Here is a 24,754-nt window from a genome sequence, read left to right as displayed (position 1 = left end):
TGGGTTAGTCCCGAGGGGGTGGAAAGAGGGGAAAATAGTTCCACTGCATAAAGGAGGTTCCAAGACTGCTGTTGTAAATTACCGACCAATTAGCATATCAGGAATCGTTGTCAAGGTCTTGGAGAAATCAGTCAAGAAATGAAAACAGGATTGGATAGATGAAAATGGGATATTGTATGGGGGACAACATGGTTTTGTGAAGGGTAGATCATGCCTCAGTAATTTGCTCACGTTTTATAACACAGTAACGACTGAACTGGATAAGGGTAATGGTTTACAGTGATTCTACTGGACCTTGCCAAGGCCTTTAATAGGATACCACATGGAACTCTAATGAGTAAACTGGAGCAGATGGGGATGGATATAGGGTTGGTGAGATGGATAGGTGGGTGGTTGATGGAGATGGATAACCACAGAGTGGTTTATTCAGGAGTGGAGTCCAAAAGACGGCTTGTGACTAGTGGTGTGCCACAGGGTTCTGTTCTTGGACCACTACTTTTCAATTTTTTCCATTAACGATATAGGAAAGGGTCTGAGAGGAAGTGTTCACTTGTTTGCTGATGATGAAAATTTGGGTAGAGCAATTGTGAGTGCACAGGATGTCAAAATTTTGCAGGATGATTTAGATAGTTTGGAGGACTGGGCTAAGGAAAATGGATGTCAATTTAATGTGGCAAAATGTAAGGTTATGCATTTTGAAGTGAAAAGATTAGCAGCTGTATATCACATTGGTGGAATCGTATTCCAGGAGATTGATGAGGCCAGGGATTTGAGAGTGTTGGTGGATAGGGAGTTGAAGTTTAGGGGGCACATTGCAAAAGTGGCTAAAACAGCTCAAAATCACTTGGTTACTGAAAAATACTTTAACGAGCAGAAAGAAACAAGTTATTGTTCCTCTATATCGAGCCCTGATAAGACTCCATCTGGACTACTGTGCCCAGATATGGGCGCCAGGGTTTCTTCTTGATGGGGAGGAGGTAGAGAGGATCCAGAGACGAGTGACCAAGATGGTGGCAGGTACATGAACCTTATGAGAACAGATTGAAGATTTGTGTGTTGCAAAAATTGGTTGATAGGCGGAAAAGGAGTGATATGATTGAGACATTCAAATTACTAAAGGGTTTCTATAAGATTAATCCAGAAGATATTTTTGAGAATAGGGCCGGTGGTGGGAGGACTAGGGGCCATACATGGAAGCTGGGCAAAAATGTGGTTAACAGGAGTGTTAGAACTAGGTTCTTTACTTGGAAAGTGGTAAATGAGTGGAATAAGCTGCCAGAGTCTGTTGTGGGTGCTATGGCCGTGAATGAGTTTAAGGCGAGGTATGATAGATACTGCGTGAAAGACGAATAGTTGTTCTTGACATGATGTTAGGGCCTCCCTCGATGAGTCTGTCGACTCCTTGGAGTTGCCCGTAATAATAATAATAATAATAATAATAATAATAATAATAATAATAATAATAATAATAATAATAATCTTTCTATCTTTCATAAATGCTCGTTCTATTTCTTTCTATATTTCTTGATATTTTCATTTAAATTATAAATATCTAACTCTTTCCAATAATTTCTTTCATCTTTTTTTCCCATTGTCTTTTGAAGTTCAAATGTAACTGAAACATTTTTCAAAGAAATCTGGCCTAATTCATGGCAACCAGAAGGCAGACAATTCGTTTCTCCTGAGTACTATGTTAATGTTTAATTCATTAGCGGAGAACTGAGTATTCCTCCTTTTACACCAATCATAGATTGAAAGTACAACTCGCTATTAGCCCAAGAAGAGCACCTTGTAGTTCAACCGTTAGCATCTTCTCTGAAGATGATGCAATTTCTTCTATGAAAAAAGGTAACCACCACTGTCTTCTATTAGTTCGGTGCACTTCCAAGGAATCGAGGCTTCATAGAGGGAGGGTATTATACTCTGCTATATGCAATTCACCATCTCAATTACTTAAGTAATCCAACAAGTACACACAACGCCTAAACCAATAGTAGTTTTAGTCTGTCAATTGCGTGTGTTCTGCACCGACTTGCCTGTATGCAAGTGGAAAAACCCGAGTTTAAGCTGTTTTTTTATTATTATTATTTATTTTTTGTTACTAATGATCCTTGTTGCCGTATAACAGGTGTCAACGCAACATATAAGAAGTCACTTACATGCTTACTCGAGGGAAGGGAAGCGTAAAGAAAAAAATTTTTTTTTTCTCTTTACGCTTTTAAATAGTATTGTAATTGAAATATACGACTCGTAGTATGCTGAAGTTATATACGTGTTATATAACTTCTATATATAACACGTATATATAAATTTTCGTGTAAAATGACACGAAATTTATTTATATTGCTATAATCAGTTGAATTAATGTGTACTAACATTACTATATCGATGTAAAATAAATTCGGTTATTAATTGATCACATAGCGACAATCTTAATGACTTCAACGTATTTATAACCAAAAAAAAAAGATCATGAATACTCTGGATATAGTAGGCTGGAACTTTCGTACTACCACTGTCAGCTGTGAATCTGTACTTCTATTTTTTATTTGCACGTCCAAGTTTTATTCAAGCATTCTGTCAATAATTGATCCCTAACGAAACAAAACTTAAATTAATCCAGTATTATATATCCTGAGTAGATATGTATCTGAAACTTGATGAAGATTAAAAAATAATAATAATAAAAAAATAGTGTCACTTTACTATACATTGACAATTTATAACTTAATTTGAAATCTCACTGCATTAATTAAGCAAATATAACCAGATTTCAGTGAATTAATCTGCGAGTAGTTTCCGTTGGTTAATAAAAAACAAAGCGTTTAGCAACTGCTCTTTGTAAATGTTTTCACTTTGCCATTCTGGACTGGACTTTCAGGATTTCTACAAAATTTGCTTTGTAGACTTAAGCGTTCCCTATAAGAAAATAACCAATATATATAGTTAAATACAATGAACTAGATTTTATATGTGCAATACATAATGTATAAAATAAAATTTAGAAATTAAAGAATTTCTTCTCGTCCCTAAACAGTAGCAACTCTTTACAATTCCCAAATGTGTTCACTCTTGGAATGCAGTTCTGATATTAATTCATCTAGTTATTTGATTACTTATATTTTGATTACTAAAACCGCCATTTAAAAGGTTTCTAGAAAGAATGCGAACTCGGGTCTTTCCAACTAAACGGAGTTCGTCATTACCAATTGGGATTTTAAAGGAAGGTCAATATCGATATTAAAATATGATCGAAATATAGAGCTTTACGGAGGGAAAAAAAAAAAAAACTTTCGGTCTTCGCACGAGTCAGCCTAATTCACCTTGACCTAGAAACTCCTTATACAAGTTCTTAGTATTCTAGAGGAAATTCCAATTAAAAGACAAATAACACGACCTTGTCGGAATTCAAGAAGAATAAGTGAAAGGAGAACGAACACATTGCTAATAGGAATATAAATATGAAATCTATATTCTTTGGGAAGAGTCATATATATATATATATATATATATATATATATATATATATAAAGTAAAAAAGTGGCATGATAAGACTAATCTCAAGTTCGAGGTTTTGACAGGGATTTAGCAAACTACATCCAAATTTCTTAAAGACGTGGCGAAAATTGCGATATTGTAAGTCTGAGGCAACTCGTGGTAACGTAGTGCCAGCCTGAGGCAACTCGTGGTAAAGGTGGATTAAGCTCTGATCATTTTCCTTAGCATTTTTCCCTAATGTAAAGCATATCCCCTTGCGGAGATGTATGATGCTATGTATTAAAAGCAATGGTCACTACCCATACCGGTTTCGACCTTTATTGAGGTCTCGTCAGTGGGAGCCAGACCTGAAAATGCTAAGGTTGAAGTAATGCAGAGCTTATGAATTTTACCTAAACAAGTTGCCACAAGGTGCTTTGACCTTATTAAATATAAATTCTCAGGATGAGAGATAGATGTAGAAAGTGTTTTAACTTGGGTATATTATGTATTCAAGATACCAAGTAATTTTATATAAACTTGGTTTTTAATCCTATTTCTCAAGTAAGCAAACAGGCAAGTAAGTCAAGTTTGCACCTGCACGTAGTGCAAATCTGAGGCAACTCGTGGTAAAGGTGAATTAAGCTCCGATCCCTTTCCTTAGTAATTTTCCCCTAATGTAAAGCACATCCCCTTGCGGCAACTTGTTTAGGTAAAATTCATAAGCTTTGCATTACTTACCTTAGCATTTTTAGGTCTGGCTCCCACTGACGAGACCTCAATAAAGGTCGAAACCGGTATGGGTAGTGACCATTGCCTTTAATGCATAGCATCATACATCTCCACAAGGGTATGTGCTTTAAATTAGGAAAAAATACTAAGGAAAATTATCAGAGCTAGCTCCACCTTTACCACGAGTTGCCTCAGACTTGCACTACATGCAGGCGGAAAACTTGACTTACTTCTTGTCTGTTTGCTTACTTGAGAAATAGGATTAAAAACCAAGTTTATATAAAATTACTTGGTATCTTGAATACATATATATACCCAAGTTAAAAAACTTTCTCTCTCTATATATATATATAATTTCGGCTTATCAACTTAATCGGCTTAACCCGACTCAAAACAAAGAAGAGACAAAAAAAAAAAAAAAAAACGTGACATAAAAACGTTTCAAATTTTGGCTTATCTTTATATATATATATATATATATATAAAGATAAGCCGAAATTTGAAACGTTTCACGTCCAACAATGTATGTGCCTTCATGAGGCAATAATTTGTTGGACGTTTCAAAACACCGGAGAACCGGCTTACTAGCCCGGAATATATATATATATATATATATATATATATATATATATATATATATATATATATATATATATATATATATTAAAAAATTTTAATGACTGATACCGAGAAATAAAAAGATGACCTGGTATATTTGAAAAGATACTACTAGTACACTAGTTTCGTTGAATTGATTAACATCTTCAGGTATCACAATCAAACAAATACGTGGGCTGGCCAATAAGTAATAAGACTAATTTTACTGTGGCGAAACCACTCATCACAATATTAATTTCTGTGGGATAAAGAAATGTTGCTGTCTGTATTAACAAAAGAGGTTGATAGATGGCGTATACGGGCTGATGTGCCAGAGTGTCACTTGACTAAACGCAAGTGCTCATCGGCGCGCCTACGAGGTTCGACCCGTCTTCGAAATGGAAGCGTCCTTGGAACAGCGTTATGCGATTAAATTTTGTGTGCGTTTGCAAAAATCGGCATCGGACACTTTTAACATGATACGCGAATCTTTCCACGATGAAGCAATGTCGAGGGCAAGTGTTTTTCGCTGGCATAAAACTTTTAAGGACGTTGAAGGTCTTCCCTCAGGTTCAAGATCTTCCACATTTTGCCTTCCTTCCACAGAGACATGATCAACACAGCAGCGATTATCATCAAGCACGTCAAAAGGAAGCGTTCATTGCTGGAGAATGGCTTCTTATTGCACCACGATAACGCAAGGCCACATATTATTGGTTGTGTAGTGGACGTTTTGCTGAAGAACAACACAGATATCCTACCACACCCTCCATACAGTCCTGATCTCGCACCGTGCTATTTCTGGCTGTTTCCTCAGCTCAAGAAACCACTAAGAGGCCGCCATTTCGAAAGCAGCAAAGCATGTGTAAAAGCTGCGGAGGCGGTTTTGAAAGAACTCTCAAAAAAACGGACTCTCACATGTGTTTAAGAAGTGGACGCAACGTTGGGACAAATGCATCGCGTCTCACAGTAGTTACTTCGAAAAAGACCATGCAAATGATGACGATTAAAGGTAATCTGTTTTCTGTATAAATATAGTCTTATTACTTATTCGACAGCCTACGTATATGAAGAATTACAGAGACTTAAAATTGCATTAACAGAACAAGTACAAAAAGACAGTAGCGTGTTTGAAAACAAAATGCGAGCTTGAGTTCCAAATAAACATAGACTATGCGCTGTCGCGAGTGCGCCTCATGAAATTATTAATGAGGCAACATGGCGTCAGAGAGATTGAAACTTAGGCTGTTGTTGATATGAGAAGAATTTAGAGAAATTTCTCTAGATTCCACAATCTTTCTCTCGAGTTCATCATAGCACACATGGATGTTAGAAGTTTGCGTCCAGTTCACAATGTGTTTTGGCGGCCTTCGTTTGAGTTAACTGAAAAGAGAACGTGGCTAGAGAGAGCGCTGGCTCTAGTCCTGTTATAGGAGATATCTCTACGGTGTTCTTCCAAACGTAGAAGGATGGATTTAGAAGTCTGGCCAAAGTATGACTTTCCACAATCACATAAAATCTTGTACACTCCTGGAAACTGAGTTGGAAGATGTTTCTCTTTAGGTTTACTAAGTATTGAAGTTTTGGGAGCGTAGAAAAGCAAGTTCTAAAGTTAAACTTCTTGAGAATTTTTGCCAGTTTTGGTGAAAGAGAGCTGATGTAAGGCAAAGAGATGAAGGTTCTGGGGGAAGAGGGATCTTCAGAAGTAGTTGAGTGACTGGAGGAAAGAAAATTTTCAATTTTCTTAGGAGAGAAACCATTATTAATAAACGTTTTTTTAAGAAAAAGGAGTTCATTTTCAATTTCTGCTTCTTCTGTAAGTAAAGATTTGGCTCGGTGAGCTAAGGTGGAAAGAATACCAAATTTTTGTGGGGGATAGTGATGGGAGGAAGCATGAAGGTATCCATCAGTATGAGTAGGCTTTTTAAAAATTGAGATTTTAATACTCTCAGCACATCTGGTAAGTTTCAGGTCTAAAAAGGGGAGGCAGTCATCGGATTCCAGTTCGAAGTAAAAGAGATTTTTTCATGACACTTTTTTAGGTGGTCTAAAAATAAACGGAGGTTGTTGACACCATCTTCCCAGATGAGGAAAATATCATCAATATAACGATACCAAAATTTTGGTTTAAGGGAGAAGGAGTTAATAGCTTTTTCTTCAAAATCGTTGAGAAATATATCTGCGAGAATCGGAGAGAGTGGGCTGCCCATGGCCAGACCCGAGTTTTGTAAGTAGATCTTATTGTCATATTTGAAGTATCCTAACTTTATGCAATGGGAGAGTAAAGGAAAGAGTTTTTTTGATAATTTGTTCTTGAGAAGATCGAGGACTTCTTGAGCAGGCACATTTGTAAAGAGAGAAACAATATTGAAACTGGCCATTAAATCTGTTCTTTTAAGTTTGATATCCTTGATTTTCGAAACAAAATGAATTATGATAATATATATATATATTTTTTTCCCTTTTTTTCCTGTAAACAATTTAAATGCTGTTAAAAGATAAAATAAGAATATTCGATCTATGTTCTTCACCTATTAAATGTGCAAAGTTATGATTAATAAACTTCCCTCATTACAATTATAATAAAAGAGACTGTACAAGTGGAATACTTACTTTTGGTTAATAACATTCATTGGAGTTATCTGGATATAGTTTACAAAGATTTCCTTTGACTGGAATATGTTCACCCACTTAAGAAGCGAACTTTTCCATTTCAGAGACACAACTTTAATCTTTCCCAGATTTTTTGGAGTAGTGATTAAATAGCTGTACTGAACTCCATGCACCAAGTCTTGATTTCTTAAAAAATATATCATTTATATATATATATATATAATTAAATAAATACATTTTAATTAAGTAATTATTTAATTTAGGTTATATATATTTAAATTTGAGTGTTATAATGGTTTGTATTAGAAAGTACTGAAAGCAACACTATTTATGTTTCTAATTATCGGGACTTTGCAGACATAATGAGTAGCACCCTAAACAAATAATATGCGGCTATCAGTACGTCTGCTCGCTCAATGGAACAAAAATCTCCATAAAGTACTGAAAAATTTTCCACTCCTTTGTGGAAAATATTTCTTACCATTGGTATCAATACAATTAGCTCACGAATCCGTTCACTCTCATATTACGCAAATTGTGCAATACCTTTATAAACGAATCCTTTCTAAATGTGCACGCCACACATTTGATTGACTGTAAAAAAGCAACGTGTGTAGCTTCACGGCATACAATTTTAAAGACTATTTATTAGAATTAGTATTATTTTTCAGGTCTCCATGAAGTCACAAAACTGATCATGGAAGGCTACATTTTCTATAGCCCACCATGTGTATAATGGTGCTTTGAGTTTTCTTGCTTTGAATACACGTAGTTTGAATACATTGCCAAAGTGGGTGGTGCACGCACTTTTGCAATGTGCCTCAACCCCTCCTAGACGCATGAGAAAGATAGGATAGTTGGTAGGAGAACGAGGTACTGCTATAATAATTCGCCTATATCTAGTTGATAGAATTTTTCGTACTAACTTTTATGTCTCAATCATATCTTTCCTTTACCTCGTATTCTCTAAAGCTGTGGTCTCGTACTGGACGATGAAATCCATCTACAATCGAATGACATAACGACCAACTTCAGTTGGATACAAACATAATCCTATTTTACTAAAATAAAGAGCTGAAAGGCTTCAGTTCAGCGATGCAAAATTACATAAGCAAAGTGGATATTAGACCCAGCATTATTTCATAGCCGAATGTAGAAACTATGAAAGTTTCGTAAGTTGACCAGAGAGCTTGCGGGAATACACTCACCAGCTGCCTTAGTGTGGACTACTTAAGAGACATAGGCACCGCCGAAGCGTCTAATATATTCGTCTTTTATTAGGACCATTTTGATAAGGTTTCACTGGCTCAACAGCTGTTTCCAACTGATTGATTCTCTTCAGAGACCAGGCAGAAACCTTAAGAGAGCAAAAATTCTCGTTCAGTACTAGGTAATTTTGCGTCGCCGAACTGAAGCCTTTCGGCTCTTTATTTTAGTAATTACTTTTACGCACCGATCGAGAGTTCGCTTACGAAAAATACATTTCTCTGATATTTCTAGTTCCTTAACAGTAAACGATAGTTTTTGCTCTCTTAAGGTTTCTGCCTGGTCTCTGAAGAGAACCAACTAGTCCGAAGCAGCTGTAGGGCCAGTGAAACGTTATCAAAATGGGCTAATAAAAGTGAATATATAGACGCTTGGGCGGCGCCGGTGTCTTTTAAGTAGTCCACAGGCAATTCGTGAATGCAGAGGAATGTATTCCTGCAAGCTCTGTGGTCAACTTACCAAACTTTCATAGTTTCTACGTTTGGCTTTGAAATAATGCTGGATCTAATATCCACTTTATTTATGTAATAAGTCCTATTGGTTGGAGAATAGACGCTTATCTACTTGGCCAACCAGGATGGCAGTATGAAATAATATGAATGGTTTTAATTTAAATAAAACAATACCCCCACTACAAAAACATTAAAAGAGAAGGCCTAGTAATAATATATCTAAAATTACTGACGCAAGTGTTGAAGAATGTCAAGAACATCTTCCAAAATTTCAGCCATGTGTAGATTTTTGAGTTTATGGACTGATAGTTTTTTTTTTTATTTACTTATTTATTTTATTTTTATTTTTACCAATTAACCTCACTTCATTTATCTAAAAATGATTACTGTCACGCCTCTCATTTCAAAATTTGCAGCTTTTTTGATTTGGTTTTGACGTTTTTTTTTTTAACTCACAAATTAATTTTTTTAACATCATTAATTAGTAAAACCAACGTAATATGCCATTTAAAAAAATTGATGTGGCCATAAATTATTTTTGATACTACGTTAACGAGCTATTCGTTATATTTAATATGAATAACATTCAAAAGAATGCCTACATAGTAACGTCTACATCAGCAAACAAAGACAGTTAAATGTCCGACAGTCACAACTAAAATTTTATTCTAAGCCACCGTCTTTTTTTTTTTTTTTCCCCATCTATTCCTTGTTATTTGATCTTTAGAGAAGGCAACAGGTTTGTTTTTTCTTCCTCCAAAAAACTCGGATTGTTGATTTCGCAACTCGTCACCTGTGGGCTACGTCTATGGAAAAGGACTCGTTACAACCGAAGGTAAGCTGTCTCACTCGGACATTTCTTCTTGTTCCATATAACTCGCGTTTCATTGTACACTATCCAAGCCAATCGTAGAATGAAGTTAAACGAAGACATCAGGATATATATTGGGCCGGTGACATAAGAACAGGAGATAGGAAAGATGCGTAGGTAACAGATGGGGGAAAACTCAAGGACTTCTCAAGGACCAATGCATTTTTGTGTTTGTTCCTATCCCTATACAATAATAAGCCACCTAGCAACATAAAAATATCGACTGTAGAACTCACACAATATTCATACAGTCATACTAGTTAGGATTAGGAACAAGATATATTCTGATATTCTATTATATTCTTGTCATCTCGTTTAGCTTGCTTAGAAACGCACTCGCTTCCAGTGACAGCGAAAAGTGCAAACTGCCTACTGCCTTCCAAATGTCTGGACTAAATACCGCGGTCCATTTTCTTTTCAAGAATAAATGAGATAAGATCTAGACACTGACCGCCAGCACTGCTTCTGGTTGTGTAATTAGTTTTCGGGAAGTTCTCTTGGAAAATGATACACGAGAGGTCCTAGCTTTCACGATATTTCTGCACTATTCTATGTTCCTAATCCCAAATAGACAGTAGAACTCATCGAATAGGTATTTGGTGTGTTCTACTATTTGATTGTGCTGGATACAGGATTAAAAACCAGGTTTTTAACCATATCTTGGTTGGAGTTCACAGACTAAGACCTACCTCACCTGCTTCAAAGGTCTAATAACTTTGGAATCGGCTGAAAAAAAAAATCACAAAAGGTGTTTCTCTAATCTGTGAGTAGAATCGGATCTGATAATTATTTCATAAAGTGATTCTATCCAATCTCAGAGGTTTTAAAAGGATATCGTAAACGTTTTATACATTCTATCAATTCAAATGTTATTTTTTATATAAATTTGGAGACAATATGAGCAAATAATCACTACCTTTCGAATTTATGTACCTATACAATTACATCATAATCCTGAATATTATTGTTGATCAATTAACTTTTAATTCTAACACCACTTACTCTGAGTTCAAATCAAATGTTTCGTCTTCCAAATCTCCATGTAGCATGAGTTCTAATCTGCCATTTTGATCGTGGTGCCTGGAGTTTGGTATATACAACGATATTTCCAATTGGTAGTGAAACACTGCAAAGTTAATGGTAGAGATTAACTCCTTATACGGCAAAGATCAAATCTTACTTTAAATTTTGTACACATTAATTATATATCTAGGTATATGTAAGCAAATTCTCTGATACCTCACTGAAATCTTAAAACGACCCAAAGTAATTGAAAATAATGCAATTACTAATCTGTTTTCTTTTCAAAAATTATATTTGCATTAACATCTTAATCCATTATTGGTTTCTCGTGGTACATCTAAATTGACTGATAATGAACTTCAAGGCATTAAAGACAACTGTAACTCTCGTACTGGACAGATTAGTAAGTTTAAAGGACCGATTCCTCTATTAAAGCTAGTGAAGCAATAGGCTTCCACATTACAATATGAATTAACAAAAGAGTAATGTATATTTGTACATGAATCTTTATAAGGAATTTTCAATTGAAGGTGAGCTAGCTAGTGTCAAGTAGGCAACAGAGTTTTCCTCCCTGAAACTCCGAGTTTTCTGTCACAAAACAGGAAATAGGCCAGAGAACGCACTATTTAACACAAAAATACACTTGCGTGGTAGATTAGTGTGTAGTGGTGTTGTCACCTTCAAGATGAGTTCCGGGGGTTCCATAGAGGTGCCGTATGATAATTTTTGCCTTCTATGTAATTACAGCAGTTTATTGCACTTGATGCAACAGCTTGTCTTCTTTTAGCAGTATATTATTGCCCTCTGATATTTAATAGACTGAAATGCTAAACACCAATGCTGCGTACATTAGAACGCATCCATCTTTAACCCCTTTCGGATGAAATGATATCAGCAATTCTAAAAAAATGACACTCTATTGATTTTTATTAAACAATCTTGCAAATAATGCGATTTTGATAAACAACGAATAAAGTCCTTTTGAAGTAAATTTCCATTGGTTTAATTGCACAGCGTAAGTAAGAGTGAAATTTCATCTAATCTTCTTTATATCCTCTTTTACCTTGCGATGTCGAGGGTTTATTAATCATCGGACCTCAACAGTTCACAGGATAAGGTGGTGTCAGCAATATGCCCCGGTGTATCCTCTGTCCTGCAGTATTGAGTTTTCAAGGCCGGTTTATCTGCTTTGCGGGATGAAAAACCTGCAAGGCAGGCAAAGGATAAACTAGGGAGAAAACCCTGCTGTCCACGCCAAAGACCGGCTAACTTGGCTATGGCTGAGGAAGATCCTTTAGCTTCTCACGTCACTGACGGGAATCGAACCTAGAACACTCCTTCCCCAGGCATATGGTTGCGAAGAGCACAGCCACTGGGCTAACCGCGAAGACAAGCGTGAGATCCATGATAGAAATTTCATTGGAGCTCTATAGCCTTTCTCTATATACATGTCTATCTCTATCGTCTAACCGGAAATACCCGAATTCAAATACTGGAAATACCCGAGTTTGAGGAACGCTGAGTAAGCGTTCTTCGCCTACTAGAATTTCATTCTGGAAACTCACTCTCCTGCAAAACAACTAAATTGCAACAGAACTCTCCACGCAATTACTAGACATAATATAATTGCTCCATAGCCTTAATTTGTTTGGACATGATTCTATATAACAACACGAAATGGAGATACAGGTATGCCACCGATTTTAGGCACCCTTAATTTCCAGAGCCTTGCCGGATGAGCCGTTTTTCCGGAGGAACCGAGGTCATGTAATTAGAATTCTTATAATTAGAATTCTAAAGCGGCATGTACCTAGGAACTTAAATATTAAATGCAAATTAAATGTGATTTAATTGATGGAACGCTATTCTTTCATCGCTTTTATGATTCAGAACAATGTCCATCATTTTAGAGCCAGTCATGAACAAGGTGTTTCTTCATCCACTTAGTCAGCTTTTCTTCATTAAGCCTACTTGCTATATCAAAGCAGGTCCCGTAACACTCTTTACATACTCAAGCAGCACAGGAACTGCTTTATCCTTTCCTCTGATGCATCCTATAAAGTCATTAGTCCAGATGTCCGAAGAGGCCACAACTCGTGCCATCCATTTTTTAGTGTTGACTTTGTGCCTTTTTCTAGTCACAAGCAACGACTCGAAGCACTTTTTTTCTCATGTTAAATTCTTCAATAAATTTATACACGCTTGAAAGCATTTACATCAGTTTCATGAAAAGTTAGCGATACTCAGTTTTTCCAGAGCATCATATTCTTTGGCAGGATGCACCGTTTGGTGGTAAACACACTGTATAAACATTTTTCTTAGCTCTGAGGGTGAGTTGAGCAATCCAGAATGAGAATTTTGCAATTTTCCGGTAGTCCTACACATAGTCAGTGTGCTTGGGCACACAATTTTCATTCTTTTTTTTTTTTTTTTCATTATGTTGTTCATGTAAGAAATTTCTGCTGAGTTTGCGAGCGCCGCTTGCTGCAGTACTAATTCTTTCGCTCTAATTACAAAAATTTCCACTGAAACTGTGGTAAATTCAACATTTCATTTATTTCTTATTTATTTATTTATTTTACATAATCTGGGAATCTTGCTATGGAGTCTAAACGGAACTTTTTCAAACCTGTGTATATGTTTGTGTGTAATAAAATTCTTCTACAATTGTTTAAACCACTTTTTTTTTTCAGATCTGTAAGTATTAATTACGCAAATCAATATTAATGGGTATTTATTAATCCCTAAAATATAAGTTGCTTTAAATTAATACTGTTTTTGTTACTTACACCAAAAAGGTCTTGCCGATCCGGTCTTCAGATACAATTTCATTTGTCGACTCTTGTTGCTATGTGCTCTAAACTCGTCTGCTCGAAAGCCCATAATAGCACATCTACTACCATCAGGTCCACAATCAGTGCATTTGCCATCTAGAAAAGTCGTCCAATCAGTGCACTGGTATCCTACTTGGGACACGCTTGGATAGTTAATGGAGTAAATGAAAAAATCAACTGCCCTCTGGTGATCACACCTAACAAATCGACGCCCAGCTAAAATAAAAACGAAAGTAATGTATGCATTTCTAAGAATCGATTATTCACTTCAGGTCAACAGAAAACTAAAACAGTTTTACTACACTATACTCGCTAATAAAATTTAAGGGATGCTTCTGCAATTGGTGGGAACTGGATGCGCTAATAATATGTACGTTTTGTGGCCTAGAAAATAGCAGTTCTCCCTCTCTCTCTCTCTCTGAAGGCATTTTGATCTTGTATACCAAATCATGGGATCACAGATAACATTTTAGAGATAACAGCGTTTCACATGGGAATGACGGTCGGATATAAATTATTGAAAATGTCTGTAGATGCTGCTAAAATTAAGCATTGTAGAAACCAAGAGTTGGCGATATTCTGATAAAATGGAAATCTACAGGTGAAAACAGGTTCGTGAATACAGTTAATATCACAGATAGGATGGTAAGCTCCTTGAAAAGACCGGTCATCTTATCTTACTGTGAGATCCTAGTGAATCTTTAAAGTCCTAGAGATGAGTGTGGTCACACGCAATGAAATACGTGTTTCCAATTAGAAAGTGGCATAAGAGCTTTTTAATAGCAATGTGTATATCGTCGATCAGTTATGCTGACCGACAATTGTTTCGTAGACTGTTCAGTTATTAGTCTTGTGGTAAGCTGCGTGCAGATTCTAGACAGATGGGTATAGAAGAGGCATTGAAAATACTTTCTAGCATGAGAATGCTTCAACTGTTCCAGGTACCCCAGGCGAAAATAAAAAGTATCCTGCATCGCTATTTCATTCCTGGCACCAAGAATTTTAAATCTCTTATATTTATAAATTGAGGGACACAAAAACACACGTATTGAAAAGACTATTTTATTAATTATTAATAAAATAAAACTTGACGTTTCGACCCTCGTATCGAGGTCATCATCAAAAGGATACATGCGTATAAGGAACCAAGCTACATGCTCTAGCCCTGTATACTGGTAAACTAAATCTACGTAGTTAATTAATCCTTTTTCCTAACCATTCCATCATGATGGCCTAACCATTCCAAGAATGTGGAGGACCCATCTACAACCTGTATAACAACCCAAACTAGCCGAAGAAAAATCCCACTACAAGAAGACAACCTGGTGAAGTGTTTATAACATTCAACAGCAACTGAAGGAAATCATATCATAACAATCAGAACTGTACAAATCCAGAAGAATATTAATACATGAGGACTTTAGCAGTTTATTGTAGTTGTAGTTTTTTTTTTTAATCACTAGAGGTCAGGCTAGGAAAAAGGATTAATTAACTACGTAGATTTAGTTTACCGGTATACAGGGCTAGAACATGTGGCTTGGTTCCTTATACGCATGTATCCTTCTGATGATCACCTCGATACAGGGGTAGAAACGTCAAGTTTTATTTTATTAATAATTAATAAAATAATCTTTTCGACACGTGTGTTTTTTGTGTCCCTAAATTTATAAATATGAATGCTGATCACCGTGTAACCTTAAAAGAAAGAATTTAACTCTCTTAACAAAGAGCTTAGAAATGAGGAATTGGAAGCAATCTTTATGAGAGGATTAAAACTATTTCCGGAAGCCCTAAATGACGCTGATGACACGTTGCTTATTTTTATCTAGATATGCACTAATGAGGTTCAGAGTAGTTTGCTCAATGTAAAATGTGTATATTTATTATTAATAAATAACAATTCTTATCTGGAAAAGAGATAGATCATTATTATAGAGCATAATAATTATTAGGTTTTTTTTAACATTAAATTGTCATTATCAAATGAAATTAAATAATATTCAAGAAAAGCCAGCATACACACACACACACACACACACACACACACACACACACACACACACACACACACACACACACACACACACACACACATATATATTTGTTGAAATATATATGTGTATTTAAATATAAATAAATATATTTGTTGTGATACTACCAGTAAACCTTGAAGACATTTCATGTTTGGTGTGCAGAGAAGAGTTTTCGGATTATATAAGTACTAAATAAAAATAATTGAAAAAAAAAAGAGAAAAACCTTAGTCTGCTTACAGTGATAAAGTACATGGGTTTACAACCTTTATTGAGTAGGAGTCGTAAAAAAGAGTCAGTAGAATGGTAGGCACTAGTAACCAGATTAAAATGAAGATAAGGAATCGTGACGTATGTTATGTTCATCTGTGAATATGTGTTAAAAATCAACAATTTGGAATATTCAGAAAACCTAGATAGTACCAAGATGTTCCCATTCTGGAAAGAAATGTAAGTTAATTTTTTTAACTTAAGCATAACAATTGATAATCGTAATTTCAATATTCACTGCTCGAATGTTTAGGTAAGCGTAATTCTAATACTGAATAGTTTTTTTTTTCCCATAAAAATAATCATAGGGTACATATTAGAGTATCAACATGGATACATTAGCGACTTTTCATGTCTAATGTGTGTGTGTCTGTGTGTGTTTGAGGGACACCAGCATATAATTAAATTATTCAGAAATCCCTAAATCCCTAATCACTGCCGCCATCACGACTCTACTCTAAGAATTCCCACCCTTTAACAGGAAAGAAACACCTCAAAATGTATTCGAAAATTAGTACAACCATCTATAGACAACAACAGACAAAACATGACAATGACAGATGTGTGTATCACCCTAGGAAAATTCCAAGATATCTTATCTCAAAAACATCGCCCACAATTCCACAAACTAAAACACCATGTGATATCACAGAGAGACATATGTTTCCCAGAAATTTCCAAATACATAACGTCACGATTCTTATCTCCAAAATACACCCACAAAGTATTAAACGAACCAAACACACCACGTGATGTCTCTGACAGACGAGGGCCCCAGCGAAATTCCAAACTCTATAATAACACACATCCATCTCATGATTCCTTATCTTATCTTGATCGTGATCTAGTTAAAAGTGTCCCACCAATCACGACACGATTCCTTATCCACTAATATATCTTCCTTTCCATTCAAAACAATAATGTCACTTATTTACAACTAACAAATGACGTCACTTATCTTCATCTGATAACAACAAACATTCACGTCACGATTCCTTATCATATCTTGATCTGGTCAGAAATGTCCCACCAATCACGACATGATTCCATGATTCCTTATCCACTAATATATCTTCCTTTCCATTCAAAACAAAACATCACTTATTTACAACTAACAAATGATGTCACTTATCTACATCTGATAACAACACACACCCACGACACGATTCCTTGTCTTATCTTGATCTTGATCTGGTCAGAAGTGCCACACCAATCACAACACGAATTCTTATCTCTACCATCACCCATAATTCCATACGTGAACCAAAACACAAGAACTGACGTCACTGAGACATATGCCCCCAGGGAAATTCCAAACATTACAAACTCATTACACATACAATGACGTCATGAAATAAACAACCAATCATGTCACGATTCCTTATCTTATCTTGATCTGGTCACTAGTGTGCCTACCATTCTACTAGAGTCGTTTCCTTTCTTTTAGTTAAAATTATCCTATTAAACCAATGAGATCCGATCCTTAGATTAGCAGCATGGTGAGGGATACGAATAAAGAGAAAGACTTATGGATGCTTATTCCTGTGCTTAAAATTATTGATTCGCATATATATCGCTTTATAAGTTTTTATTTTTTTGCGAATAAAGTTTATAAAAAGAGAATTGTGTCAATATTAACATTTGCATACTCACAAGGAATAATTTTTGGTGTTTTCATTAACTGTGCCGAACCAGAAGTGGTTCCGAATCGAAATTCCAGTGCATTGCATTCATCATATTATTTTATCTGTTAATTTTGTTTGTTCTTTTGAAGATTCGACTCTTTTAAGATGAAAAAAACCTGAGTTTGCCAGAGGAAACTTCAGCCATCTCTGTGTCCTTTAGGTTCTTCGCTTCTAGAAGTATTTGAATGTTTTTTTTTTTTGTTGTTGTTGTTCCCAATAGAAGGACATCGTCCTTAACGAATGAAACTAGAATAAGAAAATGAGCAATTACAGAAGTCACAGATACACATCGCATTGTACTATTGCCTTACCTACAGTCTAATATCCTTTCGGATAATGCATATGAGAAGTGTCTCTTACGGGTGTATTTCATAAATATCGAAGAAATCAGAAGTCCATAAGCACCCAGTTTGAGTTTAACTATAAAAGGGATTAGAACACCTCCCGATTAATGAAAGCCACTCAGTGTAATCTGACATACTGAAGGTAACAGAATGAGAGAAAGTAGAACTTTGGTATTTTATAGCAGTAATTCTAACAATTTTACTATGGGTTTGGAAAAAATACCAACTTTCAATGAGACCCTTCGTGAATATCGAAGTCACAATTTCTTTTGTACAGCCAGGCTGGTCTTTTCCATCGTTCGGAAAAAAATCCACGTGTCCTACTAGTTGAGACATACCAAGTCCTGGAAAAGAATATCAAACCATTTGACAACCTTATTTCAACTATTATAATATTTTCTGAATGATTACAGTTAAATCATCTTTGAATGTTACAGTGTTAAAATTTTTCAAAAATTTTCTTCTTTTTTATATTTGAGTAAATTTATTCAGTAAATTTTGTGCAGTACACACAAGTATTACACAACTACAAGAAAAATGTATCATAAGGTGATATAATGTAAATAAATGAAGATAATATTAAGATGAGATATTGAGATGTACTGCACTAACATAAGAAAGTAAATAGTTGATGTACAGCTGTTAACAATAATAATCATAAATACGTGAGTGTAACAAAGAAAAAAGCAAATGTGTAACTAAAAAAAGCAAATCAATTCAGGATGAATGCACAGTATAATTGATATTCAGTTACATAAGTTATATCTGATATATAATATATTTTTTTCTTCCAGAAAATAGGTTTAATGACATAGCTCCTCGTCTTTTTTTTTTTTTTTTTTAATACATTTGATGATAAGGATTTTATAACGTCAGGTAGTATCAGCGAAGAATGGTTATCTTTTGCCAGATAAGAAGATCGTTAATATAAATTAAAAAAAAAAAAAGGGATAGGTGGTAGTACTGATCTTTGAGTTACGCTATATTTTATATTTTTCATTTCGGTTTTAAATAAATGTAAGTATAATATGCATCAGACTGAAACTTACCGAAGAAGATAATGGATTTGGCGTCTGAATGAATGACATCAACAAAATCAGCATCAGAAGAATCAAGACGGACAGTGGAAGGCATGTTCTGGAAATAAGGTTCAGCTGGATCGAGGCCTAACAGAGAAAAATTCATAATAAATAGATAAACGTATGTTAGGATAAACTGGGCGCTTGCTTTAAGAAACAGAAAATATAAACGAATAATTTTTTTTTAAATGTGAATTCCATCCCATGTTTTAGTTTTCCATCACAGCTTTTAGTTATAGAGCAGAGCAACTGCCCAAAAGTCTAGTGAAACCGGCACGCTGGTTTTTTCTCTCCAAATTCACATTCATAATGTTATAAACTGCTCTTGCTTGTATCTTAAACTGATTCAATTCTCCTGTTTTTAAATTATTCATCATATACTTTAAGAATGACATCTTTCGGTGTGTAACATCGTGTAATTTAGTAATGGTAAACAAATGTTTAACTCAAAATTAAAGTTTTGTGATAAATTTATAAAATGAAAACGGAATATTGCGAATTGATAAAAATCGCACATAGTGATGACACCCTGCCTTACAAGGCAGTTTTCAAGTAATTGAAATGTTTTGGAAAAGTTTAGGAAAGCCTTAATATGATTACAGAAAAATACAGCTTCTTATGAACTATCCATTGTCTAATACAAGATAACACCATCCTGAAAAAAATTACCCACACACTGTATTCTCTCGCCTGTTAAGTGCAATGACCGTAGATGGGAAAGGTTGCTTCCGATGAGAATCCATTGTCATACTGCCCGTGAATAATTTTATGGCACATATGTTGTGACCATTCTATAGATATGACCTGGTTGAGTATGAGACGATAATGGATCACGGCATATTACAAGCGCGTGGTGACATGGTTTTAAGAATGCAAGTGCAAAGGCCAGAAGGGTTACACCGATGCATATCGTAACTCTAGCTTCTATTTCATGCGACAGTAAATATTTTCCTAAGATGCTAAAATGAGATCAGTCTGAATCTTTTGATAAACCAAAATATGCCTACGTGAAATACTTAGAAAATGAATAGATTTAATAACTGCTAGTATAAGCTAAAGACAAACATTCCTAATATAGAAAAGGCATAAAGAAGAAACAAAAGACAGATCAATTATTCTGCAGAATGTATCATATACAATTAGGAAGTATTTGGCAGAAAAATTGACAAAACAAGTTCGGTGGAAATGTTTGTTGATTTAATGTTGACCTGAATAAAGAAGTGATTACAATTAGTATAAGAGGCATGAAACTAGACAAAAAAGTATATTTTTTAAGCTTACAATACATCGTTACCGTTAAATTGCCCTACCTGTTATTCTTCCCAATTTCTTTAAATTCTTCCCAGTATAACTTGCAATATGAGCTCCAAGACTGTGACCAATGATATGACAGTCCTCTTCTTTAAGACCGAGAATATACTAAAGGAAACAATGACTCATGACATTAATATGTGTAAAATAATTATATTAAAATCATTTCAAACAGAACGTTTGCATTTATTATTATTATCAGACCTCCATGGAACACACGAACACACACACACACACACACACACACACACACACACACACACACACACACACACACACACACACACACACACACACACACACACACACACACACACACACACACACACACACACACACACACACACACACACACACACACACACACACAGTGCAGTGCAGTGCATATTAATACATATAATTGGAGTAATGGTTCATTATTACTACTCAGGCTTTGCTAGGAATGCTAAGTTTTTTATTATAGGAGACTTGGATATTTATCTGCATTTGGCTGACACTCAAAACGAACAACATAAGCATCAAAGAATAAGGCCGATGCCAAGTCATGGTCATTGTTCTGTGCAGTCATTGCTTTCTCGCTTTTAGTATAATAAGTCGATACAACAGATCAATGTAAAACCTGGTCAATTGTGTGGCTTAACCTATCTTTTTAGCTCAGGAAATTACCAGTTACGAATTCAAGTAGCAATCGCTAAAAGGAACATATCTGTTCCTTTAGCGATTTTTTAGTGTTATATGACTAGCAAGTCGATTTATTGTCCAGCTGGATGTGTTCCACTTACCATATCACTCGGAATTATCACTCATACTAAAAATTATCTAATAAAGTCCATCTTTTTGCTGGCTTGTGATGTTAATAGTTTTTTTTTGTTGTTGTTGTTTATTTTGCATTCTTTTAAATTCATAGTTTAATCCATTTTTTCGCAACTGTTTTTTATATTTTTTACGAACATTTTAAATGATATTTGAATTTAAAAAAGAGAATTTTTTTCATAAGCTTCTGTCACTCTCTTCTCATAGTTGCATCGTTAATTACATGAAATTCTGGAAAAAAATAAATAAATGCATTTAATATTTAAAAGAATCTTACCTTCATTTTCGTAATAAGAAGGGCAATTTCAGCGCCAACTACTCTACTATTTGCTACAGCTTGGTAATATGGTGCTTTATTACCTCCACTCCAGTCTACTATGATCACGTTTTCATCATCGTTTAGCAGTAAATCATCTTTCATTTCCTATAAAGAATAAACCAAGTCAAAAACAAATATTTATCAGATGCTAATATACGAAATATTTGTTGAAGCACTGAACTGTGAAATTAACGTTTAAGAAATAATAGATGGCTCTACTGTATTCGTCTTTCTGTATGTTTTATTGTTACATGATTTTGTCATTAAAAAATAAAATTAAATGAAATTAAATTAAATTAAAATGACCTATACAAAGCTCTCTCGTATTCAAGTCAAATAATGGAATTTAAAATTAGTTTATTATTTCCATATCATAAAAACGTTTCTCAGACAATTTCATTTTCAGACAATAATAATAGAGTCCGCTTTTTAAGAAATGAACCTGTTTCCAAGCAGGCCTATAACTAAACACGAAAACATTTTCTTGAATTAAACAAAAAAAGAGCCATACAAGTAGCCTGCTGCGTGCGTGTTGAGGACCAGTTAATTGATTGAAATAAATAAATAATGGAAAAAATTAAAATACAAAAGGGAATAACTATCTATATTAATATAAACAATAAATGTTTATGACAAAATTAGCATTAATGTATATTATATTAATTTATATTAATGTACTCAATGCTAATTAAAGCAAATGGCTTCCTTAATATAATGAAATATGTAACGAATGTATATTAATGAATATATTCTCTGTCAAATAAACGACGTTTTCCCCTAAAAATGACATAGATTTATCTTGCAACAATTACGCGGAAAACAAAGGATATTTAACTCGTTTTTAAAATAGTTTCACAGAATTCTCAAAATTAATTCACAGACTTTAAATGCACTTTATGGAATTTACTAAGAGTTTTATTTAAGTAAAATAAACATCAGACGACATAAGAGATGCAGACGACATGAGATCGCAAATTTACTCATAGCTGTGTACATTGCCGCATGAAAACATTGGTCAGTATGGTGCTTCTTCGTTTCGCCAGAAATTTTTGAAATATGTCATATTAAAGATTAAAGAGCATGTATAAACTTTTTTTTTTTTAGGATTTTTTTCCCAGCAGATTATGAATGACTGTGGACTAGTTTCCAAAAAATTACTAAAGAGTGTTACATATTCCCATCAATATTTAAAAAGGCGTAGGGAATTAATTAATTAATTTATTTATATTTTATTGAAATTTTATTTTATTTTATTTATTTGATTTGAATTTTATTTTATTTTATTTATTTTATTTGAATTTTATTTTATTTTATTTATTTTATTTGAATTTTATTTTATTTATATTTTATTTAATTTATCTGCATATTTTAAAAATAAAACATAATCAATAGTTATTAAGACAAAATATATGCTGATTCCTCTGATACCTTACGAATATTCATAAATGTCTTTATAAGATAAATGACACTCACCATCATCCATGGACCGTAAAACGTATGATCCAGAAAACCATGAGTAATAAATCTTGTTTTATGACTAGGATCAATCGTAGAGTTTCTGATACGGTTTTCATCGTGAGAATTAAGAGTAACACCTTCTCGTGGATTTTCCCGTGTATAAAGAATAAATTTAGTATTGATGGTCATTCTGTCGTATGGAGAAACATTAATGGGGCGATAGAGTAAGTGTACAAAATCGTCGGTGATAGGAAAACATCCAAGCTCGTCCATGCAGACACCCTCTGTAAAACAAGAAAAAATAAATAAACCAATTACATAAATAAAATTTATTTTAACTGAATCTGTGCTTCTACGAAGGTCAGTTTAAAAGTCCTGCATACTGCCTTGCTCTTGTTAAACCAAATAAACATTTATTTAACAAAATACTTAGAGGTCTTCAATATAAGATTGATTCTGCCTTATCACTACAGTACTTTTATGGTTGATGTGTTTGATAAGTCACTTCAGCAGAAACCTCGTTGAAAGTGGTTCTTTAAACTCTGAGAACGAATCGAAGTATGGAGAATTCATAGGATAATATGGGATGTTCACGTGAAATATATAGTTTCGTATTGGTTTCAAAATTGCGAGATATCCGACCTGAGTTAACTTCTGAATCCATTTAAAAATCTTATTAGTGGAACAAGAACAACTAGAAAAATGAAATGAGCGCAATGGATTTTTACTGAGTCTAGCATGTAGCGGAAGTGAAGGTGGAAGCGATTACACGATTTTAATGGCCACACATGCGCAGTTTTCAGAACTTCTGATATCAAATAAACCGTACGTAAGCAACAATTACCCATATGCCGTATCTTCAAATCAGAAAATAGGCTTTACTTCGAAGCGTCAGAAACGCTTTCTTTGTCCTTTCATTGGATGGAAAGGTTCGAATTCCGTGTAGGCGAGTTAAAGTTAAACTGGTTTCAGAGAACTGTGGCAAGTTTCTCTCTCTCTCTCTCTCTCTCTCTCTCTCTCTTTCAGTAGAATTCTGGTTTTTCGTTCTGCAAAGCAGGCAAACTAGTCAGAAGAACACAAGCAATTAGCAGACATATTACACTAGCTTCATAGCCCTAGTTGCTAGGCAACGATTTAAAAACAATCCAACTCAAAACGTAGCGCATGACGTCACCAGAAAATAGACAAGGGCGTGTGAAGTGATGATCTTCGAAAAGGTTGAAAGGTAGCAAATAGTCATCCCTCGACTTACGTCCGTTCGAAGACACGTCTGGGATCTCATAAGGGAATAAGTCATATTTTTAATTATACTTTCGAGCAAGCGAGCGTAAAATAAAAAGGTTTTTATTTAGCAACAATACATCATGCTCAGTGGCAACAACGCATTCAGTGGCGAGCTCGCTCGGCAGTCTGTACGTGTCTTCAACAGTTCCTCTGTTGATTTCAGAAATAGGTTATCTGTGTATTTATCGTTAAACACTCGTGTTTTGCGATATTTTGTGCAACATGGACCCTACACGCCCAATCAAAAAACCTAGTGAAGAATCACTGAAAAGAATCTAGCAATTGATCTTGAAAC

At 34.7% G+C, this 24,754-nt stretch overlaps 1 protein-coding gene across 1 annotated transcript in view; it reads right to left on the bottom strand.

Moving 5' to 3' along the window:
* Window positions 1-2,683: 2,683 nt before the first annotated feature.
* LOC150098703 (pancreatic triacylglycerol lipase-like) overlaps window positions 2,684-24,754 on the bottom strand; it is a 36,097-nt gene continuing 14,026 nt past the window's right edge. Inside the window, exons 2-10 of the mRNA XM_090405518.1 lie at window positions 23,191-23,459; window positions 21,676-21,822; window positions 20,585-20,693; window positions 19,245-19,361; window positions 18,423-18,539; window positions 13,821-14,081; window positions 11,011-11,134; window positions 7,420-7,605; window positions 2,684-2,919 (exon numbers count right to left, since the gene is read on the bottom strand). Coding sequence (XP_090261644.1) covers window positions 2,826-2,919; window positions 7,420-7,605; window positions 11,011-11,134; window positions 13,821-14,081; window positions 18,423-18,539; window positions 19,245-19,361; window positions 20,585-20,693; window positions 21,676-21,822; window positions 23,191-23,459 — 1,424 coding nt within the window. The 3' untranslated portion in view covers window positions 2,684-2,825. The remainder of the gene's footprint in view (window positions 2,920-7,419; window positions 7,606-11,010; window positions 11,135-13,820; window positions 14,082-18,422; window positions 18,540-19,244; window positions 19,362-20,584; window positions 20,694-21,675; window positions 21,823-23,190; window positions 23,460-24,754) is intronic.

Source organism: Typopeltis vanoorti, chromosome 15 (assembly GCF_054136105.1).
Source record: "Typopeltis vanoorti isolate ZY-2024b chromosome 15, IOZ_Tvanoo_1.0, whole genome shotgun sequence".
NCBI classification, from domain to species: Eukaryota; Metazoa; Arthropoda; class Arachnida; order Uropygi; family Thelyphonidae; genus Typopeltis; species Typopeltis vanoorti.
This window is presented reverse-complemented; position numbering and strand designations above follow the sequence as displayed.